At 38.5% G+C, this 19,195-nt stretch overlaps 1 protein-coding gene across 1 annotated transcript; it reads left to right on the top strand.

The window, feature by feature from the left end:
• Nucleotides 1-13,821: 13,821 nt before the first annotated feature.
• Nucleotides 13,822-18,851, top strand: fam8a1a (family with sequence similarity 8 member A1a). Its single transcript, XM_074686126.1, has 5 exons — nucleotides 13,822-14,504; nucleotides 15,234-15,354; nucleotides 15,520-15,643; nucleotides 16,084-16,223; nucleotides 16,405-18,851. Exons 1-5 carry the CDS (start codon nucleotides 14,123-14,125, stop codon nucleotides 16,547-16,549), a joined length of 912 nt encoding a protein of 303 aa, XP_074542227.1. The 5' UTR covers nucleotides 13,822-14,122; the 3' UTR covers nucleotides 16,550-18,851.
• Nucleotides 18,852-19,195: the final 344 nt, after the last annotated feature.

The raw sequence follows: 19,195 nt of genomic DNA, 5'->3' as shown, positions 1-19,195 counted from the left end.
CTCAACTTTACACGCAACACCTCCAACTCTTTCACATGAAGCTGAAGTGAGCTGATGTGACAATGTAGTGGAAAGTGAGGTAAATTCAAGTTGATTCACTGTGAGCAGATGGGGAAGGATGATTATATTTACAACATGCAACTAATTCATAGTCTGTTCTGCTCATCAGCAAGCTCGTTTCTACTCTTCTTGGTGATTTTGCAGAATTGTCAATTCTAAAGCAAAAAATCTGTCACCACTATGCTGGACTGTGCCACTCATCATCTAGAAAAAGGGTGTCAAACTCAATTTTACTGAGGACCACATCAGCATAATGGTTGCCCTCAAAGGGCCAGATGTAACTATAAGACATATATTAAGTGTAGATAAAAGTAGCTAAATGTAATGTAAAATAAATGCAGCTACTGCTTCAAAAACACACCCTCTGAAGAAGACTTTCTAGAGTGGGCAATTTCTTCAGCCACAATAATACTAGCTTTCACTGCTGCGTTGTTTTGGTTGTGGCTTTCTTGAACACTTCCAGCTGTGATTGCAGTTTGCATCTTAAATTTTGCACTATTTGTTATTTTTCTTGAAAGCTCACTTTGGCTTACTTTGCTTTGTGTATGATGTCAAAAAAGTACTCTGTGACATCCCCCACAGCCTCATAACACAAAAGACATACTGGTTTTTCTCCTTGAAGCATTAACATATATTCACCTTCTGATCTTTCCTGAAACAGCCTTCTATCTGCATCAGCTCTCCTCTTCCTGGATGTTTTGGGATCATTGTTTTATTTCTCCATTCCGCTAGTTCAGAAAATGGCACTGATGTGAAACACTGCAATCCAGTGGTGGGATGCCATCACTTCGCAGGTAACAAAATCAGTAGGTATTATAAGGAGCATAGCTCATGGTCAATTCACCTTTTTGATTTATCTATTATAAGACAAACAGACCTTTTAAGGCCGCATAAAATGGTGTGGCAGGCCAGATTCAGGCTGCGGGCCTTGAGTTTGACACATGTGATCTAGGATATCTTGTCAGTATTCTATTATGGCTAATGCAGCGCCCCTTTTGTACATCATTCCTTTCCTTCCCCACACCCTCATTCCAACAGGAGAAAACTTCCAGCTGTGAAGGGCATGTGTGAATGAGAATTTTAGAAAACTTCAAATGAAGACTGTTTAGAAATTTTCAGGAAAAGAAACCTGACCTTTTAACCTAGCCCAGCTTAGGTGTCCAATGAGGTGAACAGATTTGATTTTTGCCTTTTTGTGTGAGGACAAGGCAACGGATAGAGTGGAGACCTTGAAGAAAGTGGGTCTTGATCTGGGCTGTCTGCTTGAAGGACTACAACTTCTGTGCATGAAGCATGTGATTTAGCCGCTGAGCTAAATCTGTGGCTGGTGAGGTGAAAATAAGGGAACAATCTGACTCAAGTACATGAGAAGATCAGCAAAGAGATCAGAGTTAAGACTTTGTCCACAGAGGTCAACAAAACCAACCAGTGCCATAGCATTGCTGCTAACAGCTACAGCTTAGCTCTTCTTAACCAACAAATATACCTGATCTCATCTTACTTAATCAAATGTATTAGACATTAGAAAAAAGTTAGAAAAAAAGGACTTTTGTACAATTCTGTTCATCCTTTCTGTCATTCTCTGCGATCCTTTATCAAGACTTTATCTATTTCTGCTCAGGGTCTCCTGCATGTCTTGCTGTGCACGCTGAAACTGCTGAAAATTGTGTGTCTTCTGTGTGTGATCATTTTCTCACAGTCAGAGAGAGAAAAGATCACATCTGCTACGGATTGTTTTACAGGTGCAGTGCTTGTGATCCGCAGGCGTCTCCGTCACTCTGTTTGGATAACTGCAGGGAATGAGCCAGATCCCCACCTCCCTGTTTTATCCCAGGCATTTCAAATTGAAGCTGCACTTAGCTTTTCTCCTTTGGTTTTCCAAAACTTGGGAACATATCCACAGACTTTTAAGATAGTCTGTGTGTACGTTCCAAATGCTTAAATGTGGATACCCAGCAGTGTAAAGAACACACAACCACCAACATGAAGTGACCATCTGAAAAAACACTCTTGTAGCTTCAGGCCAAACAGGATAGGACAGAAAGGAAAGGTCCTGCTCTTCCTCTCCTGCCTCCAGTTAACTGAGACAAAGCTTACATCAGCAGAACAGATTCAGAGAGAAGCTTAGGAAGCTGTTCAGGAAGGAGCGTGATAGTGAGAAGTCTGCTAAGGTTTTACTGGCAGTGACAGACATGAAAACAAAAGAATGACCTGACATTACTTTGTGTACTTTTGTTTAAGTCTTCATGATCTTTTCAGACGTGTTTCTGCAGTGAATTGAGGTCATGTGCTAACAAAACTTTCATTCTTCTCTGTATGTGGCTGTTTGTCTGCATATGTTTGATTGTGACAACAGATTGTCTTGGACAGTAAAAGAATGAACTCATATCCTTTGCATAACATCTGGAAAGCACCACTTGAGCCGTAGCGTTGACACCCTTCCTCTGCTTGTTTGTCAAGCACAAATAGCTTTCATGTCAAAGTTGATCAGCTGAATGAAAGATACATGTATGACACTAATTACTCTTTCATTCAAATTGCACAATCAAAATAAACTCTACAGCTTGTACAACTTTCAGCATTCATTACATGTTTTTTTTTTTTTTTTAATTCAGTGAAGCTTTCAGGGGCTGGACTGATGTTGAATGAGAATGTGTTGTCTACAGTGTCTGAAACTGTACATTTCCAGTCACAACAATCTAATCAGTGCTACAGAGAACAGGATTTAGACTATTCAAGCCAAGGATTACAGGATATTTAAGTTAACTCAAGTCAAAATATTTCCACCCATTTGGAGTGTAAAGATTAGCTGAGGTTACACTGATAAATGTAATTGTTTTCTTGCATGCTGAGACTCTGTGGTGTTTGGATTAAGAAGATGTTCAAAAAGGTGGAGCATTTTAAAACTCATTCTAAATATCTCCACCAAACAACTGAAAATTCCCAATCACATTTTTATTCACATTAAAAACTGTCTTTCAAATTTAACTTTATTAAAAAATAATGCTTGTGTTAAAATAACATCAAAAATGTGTGAGTCAGCAAAAAAAACAACAAAAAACAACACAAACAAAAAAAAATAATTAATTATTATTCTTTTTTTTTTTTGAGTTGTGTCTGACACTGTGGTTTCAGAGAAACAATAGCCTGCCTCTTTTTTCACTTTACGTTTTAGACCATGGGGTTCTCAGAATTTTTTAAACCATGGACCGCTTCAGATGAGATAGTTTTTCAAGGAGCCTCTCAGTAATGTAACTTTGATTTGCATATTCTAATACTATGAAATGATGGACCCATAGACTGTATAATCAGTGGACGTAGTCCCCCCAGCATCACCCATCTGTTTCTGAAACAGATTTTTGAAGCAAATCGGTGATCGCGGCCATATTGGAAGTGGCAGGGGCTGCAAGTACAGCCATAGGGTGTCTGATAGTCATGTGAGCTGAGCTGTGCCTCTGATTGGGCGAGCTTGCAATCCTAGTATCCGATCCGGATCTGAACCACCGAGTTGGACAAAAATTTACCCCCTGTACAGTGTGTGCCGATAAGGAGATTAGAAATAGAATAGAAATAGAAAATACTTTATTTATCCCCGAGGGGAAATTCAGGAGTCACCGCAGCATTTAAGAAAACAAAAGTAAGAAAGAGTATAGAAAGTGCAAAAATGTCCATAAGAAATTAGATGAAGACATCCCGTCCACCACTCGTCCACCACTCTCCAGCCCAGCCAGTCTCCACCTCCACAGGGTCCAGGACTGAGCCTCCCCAGCAGTCTATTCAGTCTCTGTCTCCTGGATCCTGTCTGCTCACAGCAGGCGAAGCTCCTCCGATGTGTAGCGGCGTCCGATGTCAGCTCCGTCAGCTACGTCCGTGAACAGCACGATGCCGCTGGATTAGCACGGCTAGCTCATCCATCCCCCGGAGCGAGATCCCACGTTCCCAACAACGATGGATGGAAGGACAGGTCCACGTCGTCACCTCCCAGCTCACATCCGAGAACCAGCACGTCGTCCTCACCTCCTTCTCCTCAGCTCGAGGGAAATCATCAAGCCCTACACTAGTTAGCATTGACATGCTACAGGCTGCTAACAGCTAATTTCACATGTAAACAATGCAGCCATGGTTACATGTAGGATCTCCAGACAAACACAGGAGAAAAGTAGTCAAAAATATCGCCGAAGCCACAAAAAGTTTGGTGTCCGTGACTAATAATGAACCATACAAAGTGATGATCCACTCCAAATACAAAGACGACGAAAAAGAGACGAAAAAATTACAAGAAACGGACAAAGCAAGAGAGCTGCTGCAACAGGCAGCTACTTGGGTAGCGCCTAGCAACCGTATTAATTATTATTATTACAATTAATGCTTCAGACAGGAAACTCTTTTTAAACCAGGCTGTAGATAGGTTAATTTCTGCCGTAATTTCTGGAGCCAGCCTCAAGCGGACACTTGAGAAACAGCAAATATATATTAGCGCTTCGGCATTGTCTCATATTCTTAGACCGGAAGTTGCCACTTGGATGAACCATGTTGTACTTTGCAGTGATAAAATTAGGCAACATTTATACTTTACAAGTGATTCATTTTGTAAACGTTGAGTAAAATATGATTCCAAGAAGTTTTTTTCTATCATTGCCCTATGTGAAGTGATGGGCAGTTCATGGCCATATCAGAGTTGATCTCATTGATTTTATTCTACTGATTTTATTGGTCCAAGAGATCCCAGTTTCTTACACTTTTCCATAGATAAAGCACAATTTCACAATCCTTTTTAAATTATTCTGTGGACCCCCAAGCTATGGTTTCTGGACCCTTATGGGTCCTGGGACCCCACTTTGAGAATCACTGCTTAAGACGTCTTATTTCAGAGTGGATATGACTTCAGGTTCAAATCCTACTGGGATACTTCTCACTGATTCATGGGGAGCATCTGATGTTCACTCAGAAACCTAGGCACAATGCATTTTCACCTCAGACGCCTCTACTGATAGACTTACTACAACTTTAAGACTTCAAAATAGTGTTTTTGTGAAAGTTTGAGACAACTTTTACCAAAACTACAAAGGAGAAGAGTGTATTGTGTCATATCTTCTTGCTCATATGCAGGTGTGTTAAATGTTTGGTTTCTGAAAAAGATAACACTTCTGCTGTCTCTTTCTTTTTAGTATCATGAGTAGCGGTAAAATAGAACAATGAACCCAGTTGCAGACTGACAAGCATTTATTATTTATTTTTTTAAATACAGAATTTGAAAAGAAAGTCTTGATCAAATGCCCAAAAGAAATGTCTGAATGAAACTGCTCAATAGAAAATCTCAATAAGATCTACTGGGAGAACAACAAACAGTGCAAGGACGGCGCAGTGAGCCTAACAAAAGCAGGTGAAAACAGGACACAGGTGAAACAAACGGGGAGCAATCAAACAGGTAGAAAAACACAGGAAGTAAAATTGGACAGGACATGCATGAGCTGTGTGTCAGTTCAGGGGACCACAGCTTAGGAAAGCTGCGTTCAAAGATTAAATGCGTCATTTGTAGGCCCACATGCAAGCTGCAGCCTCTGGCTTGGGACACAGTGATGGGAGATACTGAAAAATAAAACAGGAAATACTGCACACAGAAGACTTGGTGCTGGGTCACAGAATAACACAAGAAACTACAACTGAAGAGCTCTGGAAAAAAAAAAAACTGCCAGAGAACAAAACTCTAAACAAAGCCCATATACCAAAGCAAATTTGCACCTACTGGGTAAAAGCATTAAGTATTAGCATAAATTCTAACAAGTTAAATGGTTAGAAAAACTTCAACTCTTTTTCATCCTTGGCTTACAACACAGAGAGGTCAGAGGTCAGCAGCTCAGATCCATAGAGCTGACTCAAAGCCAACAAGTTTAAGGCCTTATCATGTGGTTTGGGATCTATGTTTTTAAAACCAACATTTTTGTTTTCTTGGCATACAATGAAATAAAGTGAGACAATTAGGATGTGTGTGTCCTGGAACGACTCTACTGATCAAGCTGTTCAAGTCCAGCTGAAAATATAACTTCTGAAGGCTTCTGTGCTGTATATGAGGAAGCACATTTAGCCTTTGAGGGCAGCACAAAGAGCCACAGGTTTTCAAGTCATCACAGCAGGAGTTCCTGTGGAGGCTGAGCTCAGAGCGAGAGGAAGAACTGTGAGTTATTGTAAAGCTCAGAGGAAGGATAGAGGCTTTAAAGTCAGGCTATACAAACCAGAGCCTACACAATGCTTTACCCCAGAGAGCACTAAAAAAACCCTAAGAACTAATGTCATGAATGGACAGACATGTTTACCTGCCTGCTCTTTCGTTTATGTGTTGGTGCTTTTTGTATTTGTGCTGCAGTATGGAGGGAAGGAACAGGACTTCTGTGTAGAGGAAAAACGTTATAAACAACAATTTCATACAATCTAGACAGTGAAAAACCTTGAAGACTTCATTTATTATTTACAATATCTTGGCTTTGCATGGACAGCAAACATAATTGACTTAATTTATGAATTTCGTCCTCCAATGTTTGTCTTTTTTGGTTATCCAGATGTATTTTGGGGGTTTGTCCGTCTCACCCAAAATAACAACAAAGCAGATATTCTGTTGCACTTTTTTTTAAAGCACAACCAGAACAAGATTCAAGTTATCTCTGTGGTTAAAGGAAAGGTAGTTTAATATGCTGTAAGTTTGCACACAGACACACACTGACCTTCTGTTGCAGGTGGTCTGACTGAATGGTGTTGATGTTTTAAAGGTCAGACAATGCTGTTTTTCTGCCCTGCTTTCAATGGCTTACATTTTTTATCAAGTCATGTAGAGGCACACAGAGGCAGACACTGAGCCTGAAGTTTGTGTTTTTTTGTACCTCACATTTTTTCCTCCGTGTTCAGTACAGAGTGTGTATGTTCGCCCGTACTCGAGCGGATTATTCAGAGTTCAAATAAGGTGTTGGAGCAGCTACTGAGGGGATCAAAGAAGCTCTACATGAAGACAAAATAGGGTCCAAAGTCATCTAGACAGATGCTTCAGACAAGCAGCATGCATTTCCCTCTCAATGCACAGTAGAGATATCCTCCACCTCTGATAGGCAGGAGGAAAACGGAAGCTGTTAGTCACAAACTAACCTTTCTACAAGTGGGTTGTTGACAGGCCTTTGAGCAGCATAAACCTAAACAACAAAACCTCTCAAAACACTTCAGATTAGATTTATATCATGTCCCCAAGTAATGCCTGGGTAAAAAAAAAACATTGAATGAGCACAGCTATATAAATCAGTCATCTAATCTATGATTTTGAAATATAATTACTAAGGTAATCTGCAGCCCTAATAATCTGAGGTCGATGGGTTTACAGCTGTTTGAGTCGACGCCCGTGTGAAACTCACCGGGGAAACAACTCCACTGACTTCTCTGCAATGCGCAGCTGCACGTTAAAAAAACAAGCACCTTCTGTGGTCCGACCCTTTTATCGGCTCTTTTTTGTCTCCTCTGGCACTTTTGAAGGAGGGAAAAAGAGGAAGGGAGAGTGGAGCATGTGACTAACAGTCATGATCCTGACATCAGTGAAATGAAATAGGAGATGGTGGAAAAGAGGGTTGAAGTGAAATGTTGTGAAACCTCTGGAGAAAGCTGTTGCACAGATTTCAGACATCAGAATAACTCATTGGTCTGAGGGGTGGTTGGAGGGGTTGCGTTGTTCTAGAGGGAGTGATTGCACAAGAATTTGGGCTTGATGAAAACGAAAACTGGGCCCTCATGATACATTCAGTTGGATTATAAGCGAGTAGAAAAACTGACACAAAATTCATACAGTAAAACCTGCAGTGATGATGGGCAAACTTAGCACTTTATAAGTTATTAACTTCTCCTTCAGTTTTAAAAAAAGCAAAATCAGTTCTCATTTAAGTAAATTGCGAAATATTCAAACTCTTGTTTTGGTGTATCTGGTGCACTTCCTCTTTATTAGCAAACCCTTTGGTCAGATATATAAAATGAAAACCAGACAAAACCTCAAGCTCATGTTTCTTAATGTCCACCAGACGTGTTTGGACTTCTTTTCAGAGACGTTTCATTCCTGTCTTATTGAGGTCAGACTAAAAAAAATATTTAAGCTGATAAAAGCACTTTTGAGGTGTTTTGTAGGTCCTTTTACATCCAGTTTATGCATTTTCTCTCTCTTCGAGAAGTAACAGTATATATATATATATATATATATATATATATATATATATATATATATATATACTGTTACTTAAATAAATATAAGTAATAATGTTAATATAAATAAATATAATAAATATAATATATATATATATATATATATATATATATATATATATATATATATATATATATATATATATATATATGTATATATATATATATATATATATATATATATATATATATATATATATATATATATATATATATATATATATATATATATATATATATATAGTTTTTGACATTACAACTGATATGAAAAAGCACATTGTCTTTTTCCATTTGTCCACTTCTTTTTTCAGATGTCTTTCAGGTGTTGTGTGAAGTTGCTTTTAGAAAGGAGTCACATGCAAACATTTTAGGATGGTTTTGGGAGAACATCATAAAACTATTTGGAAACAAACAAAACAAAGCAGTTGAAAATGTTTAAAGTACAGGACATAATGTTTTAGCTTTGTTCTAACTTTACATTTTCAGAAGGTCAACCCAAAATATTTTTAAAATGATTGCTGAGAACGTTATCCAGAATCATTCTGGGAACTTAAAGAAAACTTTCTGTTCAGAACGTTTTTAAAAGATTAGGACATAATAATCAATCTGATTTGTCACCAAACATTTTAAGAATGTTTCAACAGAATGTTATCACTGGAATACTCTGTGAACTTAAAGAACACTTCCAGCTGAAAACATTACAATGTACATCCAAAAAATGTCCCCAAAACATCCACAGAATGTTGCACTCTAAAAATTATTTCTTTGTTCACATTTAACTTTATAGGAACATTATGTTAAATGATTAACATTCTTAAAATTTTCTTTTAACATAACATGGTTAAAAAAGAACCCAAAAACTATAAATAGAGCTTGTGGGGAATGTTAGCAAAAGTTGTGGGAATGTTTCTTGCTAACTGGTGAAGGGGACTTAAAGTCAGGTGCTAAAACCAATGTTAACAATGAGATACCTTTTACATATAGTCTTTTCTTTTTTATAGAGCCTGTAAAGACTTAGTAACTACAATGATATTAAAATTGAAACCTTCATTTGACCTACATAAGTCAAAAGTATAGAATTAAAATAACCATTTTGTCCACAGGGGGCACCATAATCAATGCAAGCTGAAAATTTCTCACATCCGCTTTAAGATATTTATTAAAGCAGCTGTAAAGTAGTAGTAGACCACATCTGAACATGTCAACATACTCTGTGAGAAATAATAATACTTAGTGCAGTCATAACTGCATGAGTGAAAAAAACCTCATCATCTCCTCAGCACAGTGTGCCATCAACAGGGTAAAAGGTTGGTCTGCATTCGGACCTAATAAGTTCAGGAAATGAAGAGTATTAACTGAAGGATAAAGAGTTAAGGGGAATTTTCTAGAAGCAGGAGCTGGTGGGAGAGCGGCCGTACTCCCACTCTCCCCTTGGGTGTTCCTGTCAGGGCTCCAGGGAAGCAGACATAATTCACTTAATTGGTTCTCACTGTTACACATAAGACTGAGCAGAATCTCAGAGGGATTTTTCTCTTCTCTGGGCCAAAGGTAGCGAGGACTTCCCTCTGCTGTCTCAGCGAGTGGAACAGTTTTCTCTTTCACTTCCTTGCTCCAGTCACATATTTTCAGGAACAGTCTTCATCATTACGGCTTTATTCATTCAATGAATGAAGCTGATTAAAAAGCAAAGCAGAGTAAATGCGAGACTATGTCGACATTATAGAATCTTTGCTCTCTGCATGAAATCAATGAACTAAAGAGATTAATCCTATTTGAGGCTGGAAAGAAGTGTTTGAGACTCGACATGCCAAAAGTCTTTTTGGATGAGTCCTCATAATGGTGCGTTTAAATCTGTTTCTTAAATCTGTTGATGGATTGAAACCATCATATAAACAGTCTCACTGACTGATGCATCGATCACATGACTGCTTGGGACCCGAGTGACCCCTTTTCCCCACATTCCCTGGATGACTGACCAACGCTTTGTTAATTTCTTTAACCTGTGACCCACAGACACATTCTGAGTGGATCAGCAGGCACTGTGTGTACTACCGGCTTTAAACAATGTAACATGTCTGAAAAATAAATTTAAAGAATAGCTGAATCTGCAGAAAACTGAATTTCTGAAAACCAAGAGGTACTGTTTTTCGTTGTGACTTCTTTATCAGCTGTTGCCTTAGGTCTCTGTAATGGGGTTATCTGTGGGGGCTATAGGTAAACAAACTAAATTCCACATAATAGTAGGAGTCGCTCATTCGTTCCTTTAAACTGACTCAATAGTCAGAACTGACAAGATTCCTACTTGAAATCAGGATCATGCCTTCAAAGTATACTCTGAGTCAAAACATAAACCTTTAAATATCCATAAGAAAACAGTTTAAATGTCTTTTTAAAAAGGTTACACTTAAATGCCAGGAGTCACATCTTGATTGTAAATAAAGGAATATGAAAGTCAAATTCAACAACATGTTATCTTGGCTAAAAATGATGAGGAACCCAACTAAAAAGGAAAGCTTAAATTATATATATTTATATATATGTGGTTATCTATTGCAGCCCTTACGAAATATGTGTATTTTTTATTTCAAGGACTAAACAATGTCAGTAGAAAGCATGTAAATGCAACAGATTAAGACCAAATACACAGAAAAATCAGTTCCTAAAGTGCCTTCAGTGACCTTGTCCCCTCAGTGTATGTCTAGTAGCATTGAAACATCCTGCACAGACACAGCAAATGTTTCTAAAAAAAATATGTTTGAACTGTGTGAACCCTGTAGGTCAATGAATACACCACGCACCCTCCTGTCTGCCACACACTCAGTCATCTAAATGGCCTCTTTGCATACATACGTGTGCAAACATTATCTGAGCATTTATGTTGCAGCCATGGCAGAAGACAAATCCCCCCTTCAAGCAAAAAATGAAGCATGTAAATGTCATCAGCTGCTGTACAAAGACTTCATGTGGTGCTATAAGAGTGACTCAACAGAAAGCTTGATTTGTGTGATGTCAGGATGAAAATCAAATATTCTGGGTTTATGCTCCAAAACTTTCCTCAATGTAATGCTCCTGCTGACACTGTACTCCATTTCTTAGCGTTCAGAGTGCTGTTACCTGTGTTGACTCATGAGTTGGTGTAGATTAGATCACCTTTGAATGTGACCAATGGGGTACACACTGTGTGCTCTGCTGAAGTGGCAGCGTTGTAAATATTTGCTATAGATACTCTTATCTCAGACTGATTTGAGGCATGAAATTTGTCTGCGGTTTTATGTTGTTTCATCATATCAATGGATAGATGCATTTTTTGTTCACTTTGGTGGAGGAAAAAAATCCCTGAAGGTAAAATAACGTGCATCATTCCATTTTACATAATATGATAAAGGACTGTACATTATCAAAATGCATTTTCTTATATTTGGTAATATCAAATTGTGTGGTTGTATATTGTACGGTACTGTATTACATATTGTATTGTATACATTGTATTACATCTCATTTTGTCTTACTATACGGCACTTTAACCCATTGTATCTTATGGTATTGTACTGTACTGTACCGTATTGAATATTGTTAATTACCCCTTTTATGTTCTGCTCAAATGTTTGGTAGAGCTTATTTTGAGTTACTATGTCTGACTGAAATATTTTGACAAAATAAAAAAAGTATTTTTTTTCTTTTGTGGAGTAAACATTAGAGGGTTTAAAGAATATTGTATCATACCAACTAAAGTTTATTTCATATAGTATCCCAGCACATCATAGCATTTAATTTTTTATTTCACAAATTTTATCTTGTTTAAGTTTATCATGTTCTTTTGATTCTGAGTTGTACCTTATCATATAGCTTTTTATTATTTTTAAAGATTTTTTTTCACATATTGTTGTTTCATGATACATTTTGTATAAGAATGTATTAAAACATTGCTCATTAAACCATGTTGTTCTGTATCGTAATTTACTTTCTAGTATTATCCTTTATATTGTCACATTTTATCCTAGTATTGCTCTATATAACATATCTATATATGCAGTGTATCACCATGTATGATTTATTGAATAGTATGATGTGGTTTGATTTAACAGATGTGTATTAGTCTGCATGGCGTGGTATAATTATATCATAACATGATCTGCTACCAGTGACTTTCACAATGTTAGAAACAAGTCCACCAAAACATATCCCACGACAGACACACACAGACATTCTGGCAGAAACACACAGACACCTCCACAGCAATAATCCCAGCAGGTTGTCGGGTTCTATGGGGGTCAGCGTTTGCCGAACACAGCTTTTATTTGGGCCTGATTACTTTTGGGCACAGTCATCGTATGGCCTCTGTCGGTGGGGATAACGTTCATTGGGGTCGGATTGGTGTCTGCCTCACTGGTTCCATTCAATAGTTCAGGCACAATCATTTAGAACTGGCAGACCTAACACCTAACTCGTAGAGTCGGGTCAGCCCAGTCAGCAAATACAGCCCCCTGCCTCACTCCCTCCCCCCCTTTAGTCATTAGACAGGAAGGGGGATAAAATAGGAGAATGGATGTGGGAAAAGAAGTAAAACAAGGAAAGATGTTTGAATGTTAAAATGAAAAGTTAAAATGTAGAAGACAGTAAAATAGGCAACAGCTAGAATAAGGGTTAATCAGGAAAGGGAAATTTGAAAAACAGAATGACAGTATGTGTTTCTCTGTGTGTTTGTCAGTGAGGGAAAAAGAGACTGTGAGAAGAAGTGAAAAACAGTGCCTTTCATCACCTGACTGGCCAGCAGGTCTTTTGTATCAAAAGCGTTTCCGCTGCTCTCGACAGAGTTTCAGTTTGTGACCCTAGTGGCCCTTGTAAGTCTACTGTATGTCGCTGAACTCACCCAAATCCCTACATGTGGCAGCAGGCCAATCATACACTCTTATACCCTTACACCCTTGGCTATACACCTTAATAGTCTAAAATTTGCATGTGATTAAAAAATAATACTATCCCACCTGAGGCTAAAGGTACACAATCATAAGCACTGATATAAAATATTGTCAGATTAATGTAAATGATTCAGCTTTGCAACACATAATCACAACATAAAACATATAACATCAATAGGTTAATGATTATTCTGATAGTTTCACGTGATAACGTCATGTGTCAGTTGGCCTTTGCTGCCCTCTTGTGGTAGAGCAAAGGGAAGATATTTCACAATTAAAATTGTGGAAAGTTTCCATTTCCATTGCTATGAGACATAAGGCTATGATATAATAATAATAATAATAATAATAATAATAATAATAATAATAATAATAATAATAAAAATGTCACAGATAACTCCATCCTTGATTTTGAAATTATTTATGTCTATTGCACAGATGACCAAAATAACTTTCTTGAAATTTTATTTTTAGCTACAGGTATTCTTATTCAAGCAGTATGATGAAAAAAAAAAAAAAAAAAAAAAACTCGGCCAAATGATGGAGCTGTGACTGAGAAAAAAATACACATGATGCGTCTTTAAATGGGTCATACCATTATTGACAATAGGGGGGTTGTTATTAGCGATTTGCATTGCATGACTGTTCTTCGTCAATATGTGAAAGTCAGGTGAAAAACAAGTCATCTTATGGAAAGCACATTATTGTTTCATTCAGATGGAATTTGATTATTGAAATGATACAGACCTGCAATGTAAAGTTTGATGTTTGAGTATCCTTGGAAACCCTGTCTTTACTAGCACACTAAGTCGGCGCTGCTAGTAACCGGTGGACAGCTAGTGAACGGAGCAGCGGAATTGAAAGAGGCGCTGAGGTCTGTATGCCAAAATAAGGGGAGACTGTAGGTAGTATCAGACATGTCAGAGGCCAAGGGTGACACAAAACCTCTTCCGTCCACTGCAACAACGGAATACTGCGCAAAGTTGCAGCAGTGGATGTGGCAGTATTACTGGGGGTATGCTAACTGGCAGAGTTGGATAACTCTGTCAGCTCTCCCTTTCCCCCCACCGTGCACTTTCTCTCCGCCTGGGAATAGTGCTCAGACTTCGGGTGCACCTGTTTCGAGCTCAGGGCAGCAAACCTACGACCCGGCAAACTGGTACAGCTATCCGTATCCTCTCAGTTTCCCAGCATCCGCCTCTCATCCGGGTGGTACTCAGACCGGTCAGAGCTCAGCCACAGCGGCTGCTGCGGATGGCCGGGCAGCCCAGCAGCAGAATGGGAACCCACCTCAGGCAGGTACGGCTTTGTTTCACAGTGAGTCTTTCTAGTAATGACCTACTTCATCCATTTCCTCCAGCCTGCTTTCCACCAGACTAAAGCCTGGTCATGTGTCTGGACGAAAGCAGGCTTAAGTATATGGCCTCGAGTAAACGAGCTTAAACGCTCCGAGCTGTTCCAGTGTTCGCCTGAGTGTTCAGCTAACCGCCTGGAGAATTTAGGAGTCAGCTGACAAAGGTTAACTCCTGTCAGTCACCCAACTAACAAAAAAAAAAAGGAAACAAAAATAAAAGAAAAAAATCACTAAGAGTTTAACGAATTATTAAATGGCTGCACTGTTAGTAAGATCAATCATTATTTTTATGGATTTTTAGATAATAACATTTTTATAGATTGGGGGCGTGTCCAGAGCGGTGGACAGCCCGCCCCCTGAATTAAAAAAAGCACCTTATTGGTCACCGCTGGTGCCCAATTAATTAAAAACAGGGATTGGCTGTTTACAATCTGAGCGTCAATTAAGGTACTTAAGCATTTTTGGCACATGTCATTTTGTTATCTAAAATCTGAAAGTGTGGACAAACACATCCTTTTCAAAGTCCTGAAGATTAAAACCTAGAGGATCCACAGGTTGTCCCCCTCTCCAAATTTTATTAACATGCTCTGTCATATCTAATTACTTTTAGTCCAGTTTAGTTTTCATAAATTTAGGGCTTTGTTGTTACATGTGTCTCTACACTTGTCTTTCAGGACGCGAGTACACTATCCCTTCTCCTCTCCAGAGGTTCCTTGCTGAGACAGTGGACTTCTTCATATTGTTTTGTGTAAAGGCTACAATCGTCCTGTGGATCATGCATCTGAGTGGCATGAAGTGAGTAAAGCTGTCGAGAAAACAAAAAGGATAAAGAGAAAGAAACAAGCTAAACTAGCATGCATTAAATTGATTTGATAACCAGGAAATAGTGCACCTGTGGATTAGTGATGCAAACTTACAGAATGTTGCTTACAAAGAGAATGCTTACTCTGCTTTATAAAGGGACATTGCCAAATTCATCACCCAATTCATTGTGGAGGAGATAGATGAGAACACATCAATGGAGGACCTGCAGAAGATGATGGCTGTAGCTCTGGTCTACAGGGTGCTGGTGTGCGTCTATGAGGTGAGTCACTGTTGTACTGCCAGAAAATGCCACATCATAAAGATTTAAGCTGGTGTGTAGCTTTTTTTTTGTGTACGTGATCTTAATGTGATGTAATCACACTGTGCTGCATCCTCAGTTCATGTTAGTGCTCTTGTTTCATTGAAAGAGTTGTTGCACAACACTGCTGCCCACAGAGGACAGTGATGCAACGTTGCATGCTTAGTTGCCTGATATGAAATCATGTATTGCTGCTCTTATTCGACTCGTGTTTCAGTGGCTTGTTTTCCCAGGTGAGAAATACCCCAGGGACATTCAGACTGACATGTTTTCATTCAGCTCTGGCACAGTTTGACCTTCTTTGAAGTATTAATTCACACCTGCATGTGACAGAGTTTTATCATTTAATGTTCATACATGTGCATGCCATGAATGAACTTCTGTTTGTCTGTCTTCTCCAGGTGATCTGTATTTGGGGCACAGGAGGCGCTACGCCTGGGAAGTTCCTGCTCGGTCTACAGGTAGTAACGTGTGACACATCCACTCTGGTGCGACCAAACCGAGTTCTTGTTGTCCCAGCATCGAACGTTTCTCTCTCTGCGTGAGTTATTACATTTTCATTAGAATAAAAAAATAAAATCTAAGTGTCAACAAATTATAGAGGAACAAGATTTCAAGATATCCTGTTAGGTTTCAATAATCACTCAAACACTTGTCTCTGCTGCTCTGTGTTACTTCATCTCTGTGCGAAATCTCAGTCTCCTCTGTCTTCCCTTTCACAGCTCCACGGTGCGGGCTCTTAATAAAAACTTCTCCATCGCCTTCCTCTTTCCCGTCTTCATCACCCTGCTCTTCTTCCAGCACAACAGGACTGTGTATGACATCGTGGCAGGAACCATTGTTGTCCAGCGCAGAGGAGGTAGATAGCCTCTTCCCCAGCAACAGACTGTTGTGTTTTTAGCAGATCAACAACAAGGTGCTACAACTAATGTGACCAGAGTGTTTTTAACAATTTTAATCAGTCACATGTGGTCACTCTCTCTCTGTGGATCAAAAACGGACTGTGCACTTCAAAACTGTATGTGTACAGTGTTGGCTTGGCCTGATGTCAGAAGGATACAGCTCCTCATCCTTTGGTCTAGTTTTGATTACAGGACCAGGAAGTGAGCTGTTTGGAGACACTCAGAAGCATTTTGGTTTTTCATAAACTTCAAGTAGCTTTAGCCAAAAACGCTGCTGTTGAATGTCCCACACAACTTTTCATCATATTTGGGTTTTATCTTGGGTGACAAAAGTTCGGTAAACTTTCAAATTTGAAAACTTTCTCCATGGGAATTTTTGGAAATTAACAGAAAATTTCAGGACTGTATGTTCATTCAATTCATTTAATTTGGTTAAAATCATGATAGTTTTCAATATTCCTTGCCTGCTTACATGAAATTTACTGAAAATTTTCTACCCCTTTGTAACCCAAGTCTTAACATGTGTCTTATGTAACAATTCTACTCTGTTATCTTTAGTAATATAAGCAATTGGAACACAGCATTAACACGTCTGAAGTAACATTATTAAATACTGAACTTTGCATCATTATATTTCTGTTGAAACTGAAAAATGTGTGGGTTATTGATGGTTGACTAAAGAAAATAAGTCCCCAGCTTGTTTTCATCCATCCTCATAAGATGAAGGGTTGCTCTGCAGCCACTACCAGAGAATTGAAGAAATACTTCTCAGTTGGCTTTTAAAGGTTTAACAGTGGATTTAAAGAACTGATTTGGCACTTATTAAGTCTTCCAGTAGCACACTTAAGGGATAAGCCTAAAGGAGCAGATTTAAGATACAGACGCTTGTCAAATTTAAAGACATATTTGTAAGATCTCTTAGTCCACTGTATCTTGGTGAAGCATTTCTTAAAATTGCCTTGATGTAGAAATAAATGATCTTGGTTAAAATTATGACTCTTAAAGGCAGTCCACATGGGCAGACATCAGATGCAGCGCAAAATTTTGTACAACTTTTTTTTGTCGCAGATTTGACCAAATTCTCAAACACATTTCAGTCTTATGGATACACTAACTTTGAATGTCAAACCATAGATATGAATTATTTTTGTATCAATACTGTTTGTTTAAAAGCTTGATTTCCCCCAACATGACCTCTATCACAACAGATTAACATTTAGTGATACGTGATTTATGCAAAAATGATGAATCTGCAACTGTGTTTGATGAATCACCTCAAATACCCTCGTCTAGACATTCTACTGAAACTAATTCAAATATTATAATGAAATATCTTTGAAGATACAAAGTAAATTGTGTTAAATAAATTATGAACTGTGTCTGCACTGCCAGATTACTGGAGAAAGTAAATTAAAAGTTCAACTAACGCTTCTTCTCTCAGCCCCTCATTTAAAGATTGTAGAGCTCTACAAAAGTAAATACAGCTGCAGCTTTATGCCAAGAAAATGTTTAAATGAAGAAATGACCTATGGAGAACACACTGTGTGCTGTGTCTTCAGTTTATAGCAGGTATAAAGGCAGCTACAACAGCGGTGAGGCTCATTGTTCTTTGGGGAGAAAGTTTCAGAGTTGAGACACAAAAAGTGCTGATTTGGCTGAAAAAGTTGACTTTAATTGACAGGATTTTCAGCCCACGTTAAGAAATCAATTTTCTTTGTGTCATGCCTGAGGGTGTGTGTGGCCGAGCAGCTGCGAAGGCAGGATTAAAAGGATTAGTTTTCACTTAAAGACCTGTAAAGGACACTACACACACTGATGCAAGAAACCCGTGGTGTGCACCTTAATGTCAATATTTGACTTTCAGTTTGCATGCACTTAGAAAGTGAGGTTGGGCTTTCACTTTGGACTCAAACATCTACATGTAACTTTGGGGATGTATTAACACCTACTGCTTCTATCTGATTTACTCATGTACAATCCAACAAGAATTTTTTTTTTTTTTGCTTTAACCACAATGAAACCAAACATAAAAAAGCTGGTGTAAAACACAGATATGGATACTTCAAAAGCAGTTTTATCATTTAGCTTTCATCTTCTAGAAATGCTATAACAGCTGTTGCCACAAGGGGGTGACATTAGACAACTAAGACCCGAACATGTTGCTGCCCAGATACAGTAGATAGAAATAGGCTGTAGTCACATGGGTTTGTGATGTTTCTGATCAAACTTCTGTTTAAAACTCTCTGACTGGAAAAAGAAGGTGTTTGCACTCTGCCATAGTTCCTGTTACAGGTACATTTCAGCATGAATCTAGTGCAGCTGGTGATATACACACACTGTACAGACACACTGCTCTTCAAATCCTCAGACAACATTTACTCTACCTGGTGACATCTCCAGTCAACGCCGTGTCGCTGACATTCTGAAAGTAGAGCATGGATATAAGTGTAAGGGCACGGGTCATGTGAGGTAATGAAACTGGATAAACGATAAGGCAACTGGTTAATGATGCTTTTACTACCTCGAGTGCTTTGCTTATTAAGTAAATGTCACAAAGGGATTGTAGGATTTAGCCTGTTTCAGGCTTTTGGAGGGGTCAGGTGCTCCAAGA

The sequence above is a fragment of the Halichoeres trimaculatus genome, unplaced genomic scaffold (assembly GCF_033239565.1).
Source record: "Halichoeres trimaculatus isolate MK-OKI-2021-1 unplaced genomic scaffold, fHalTri1.1 fHalTri1_scaffold_14, whole genome shotgun sequence".
Classification (NCBI taxonomy): Eukaryota; Metazoa; Chordata; class Actinopteri; order Labriformes; family Labridae; genus Halichoeres; species Halichoeres trimaculatus.
The sequence above is the reverse complement of the archived record's forward strand: the minus strand, read 5'-3'. Positions and strand labels throughout refer to the sequence as shown.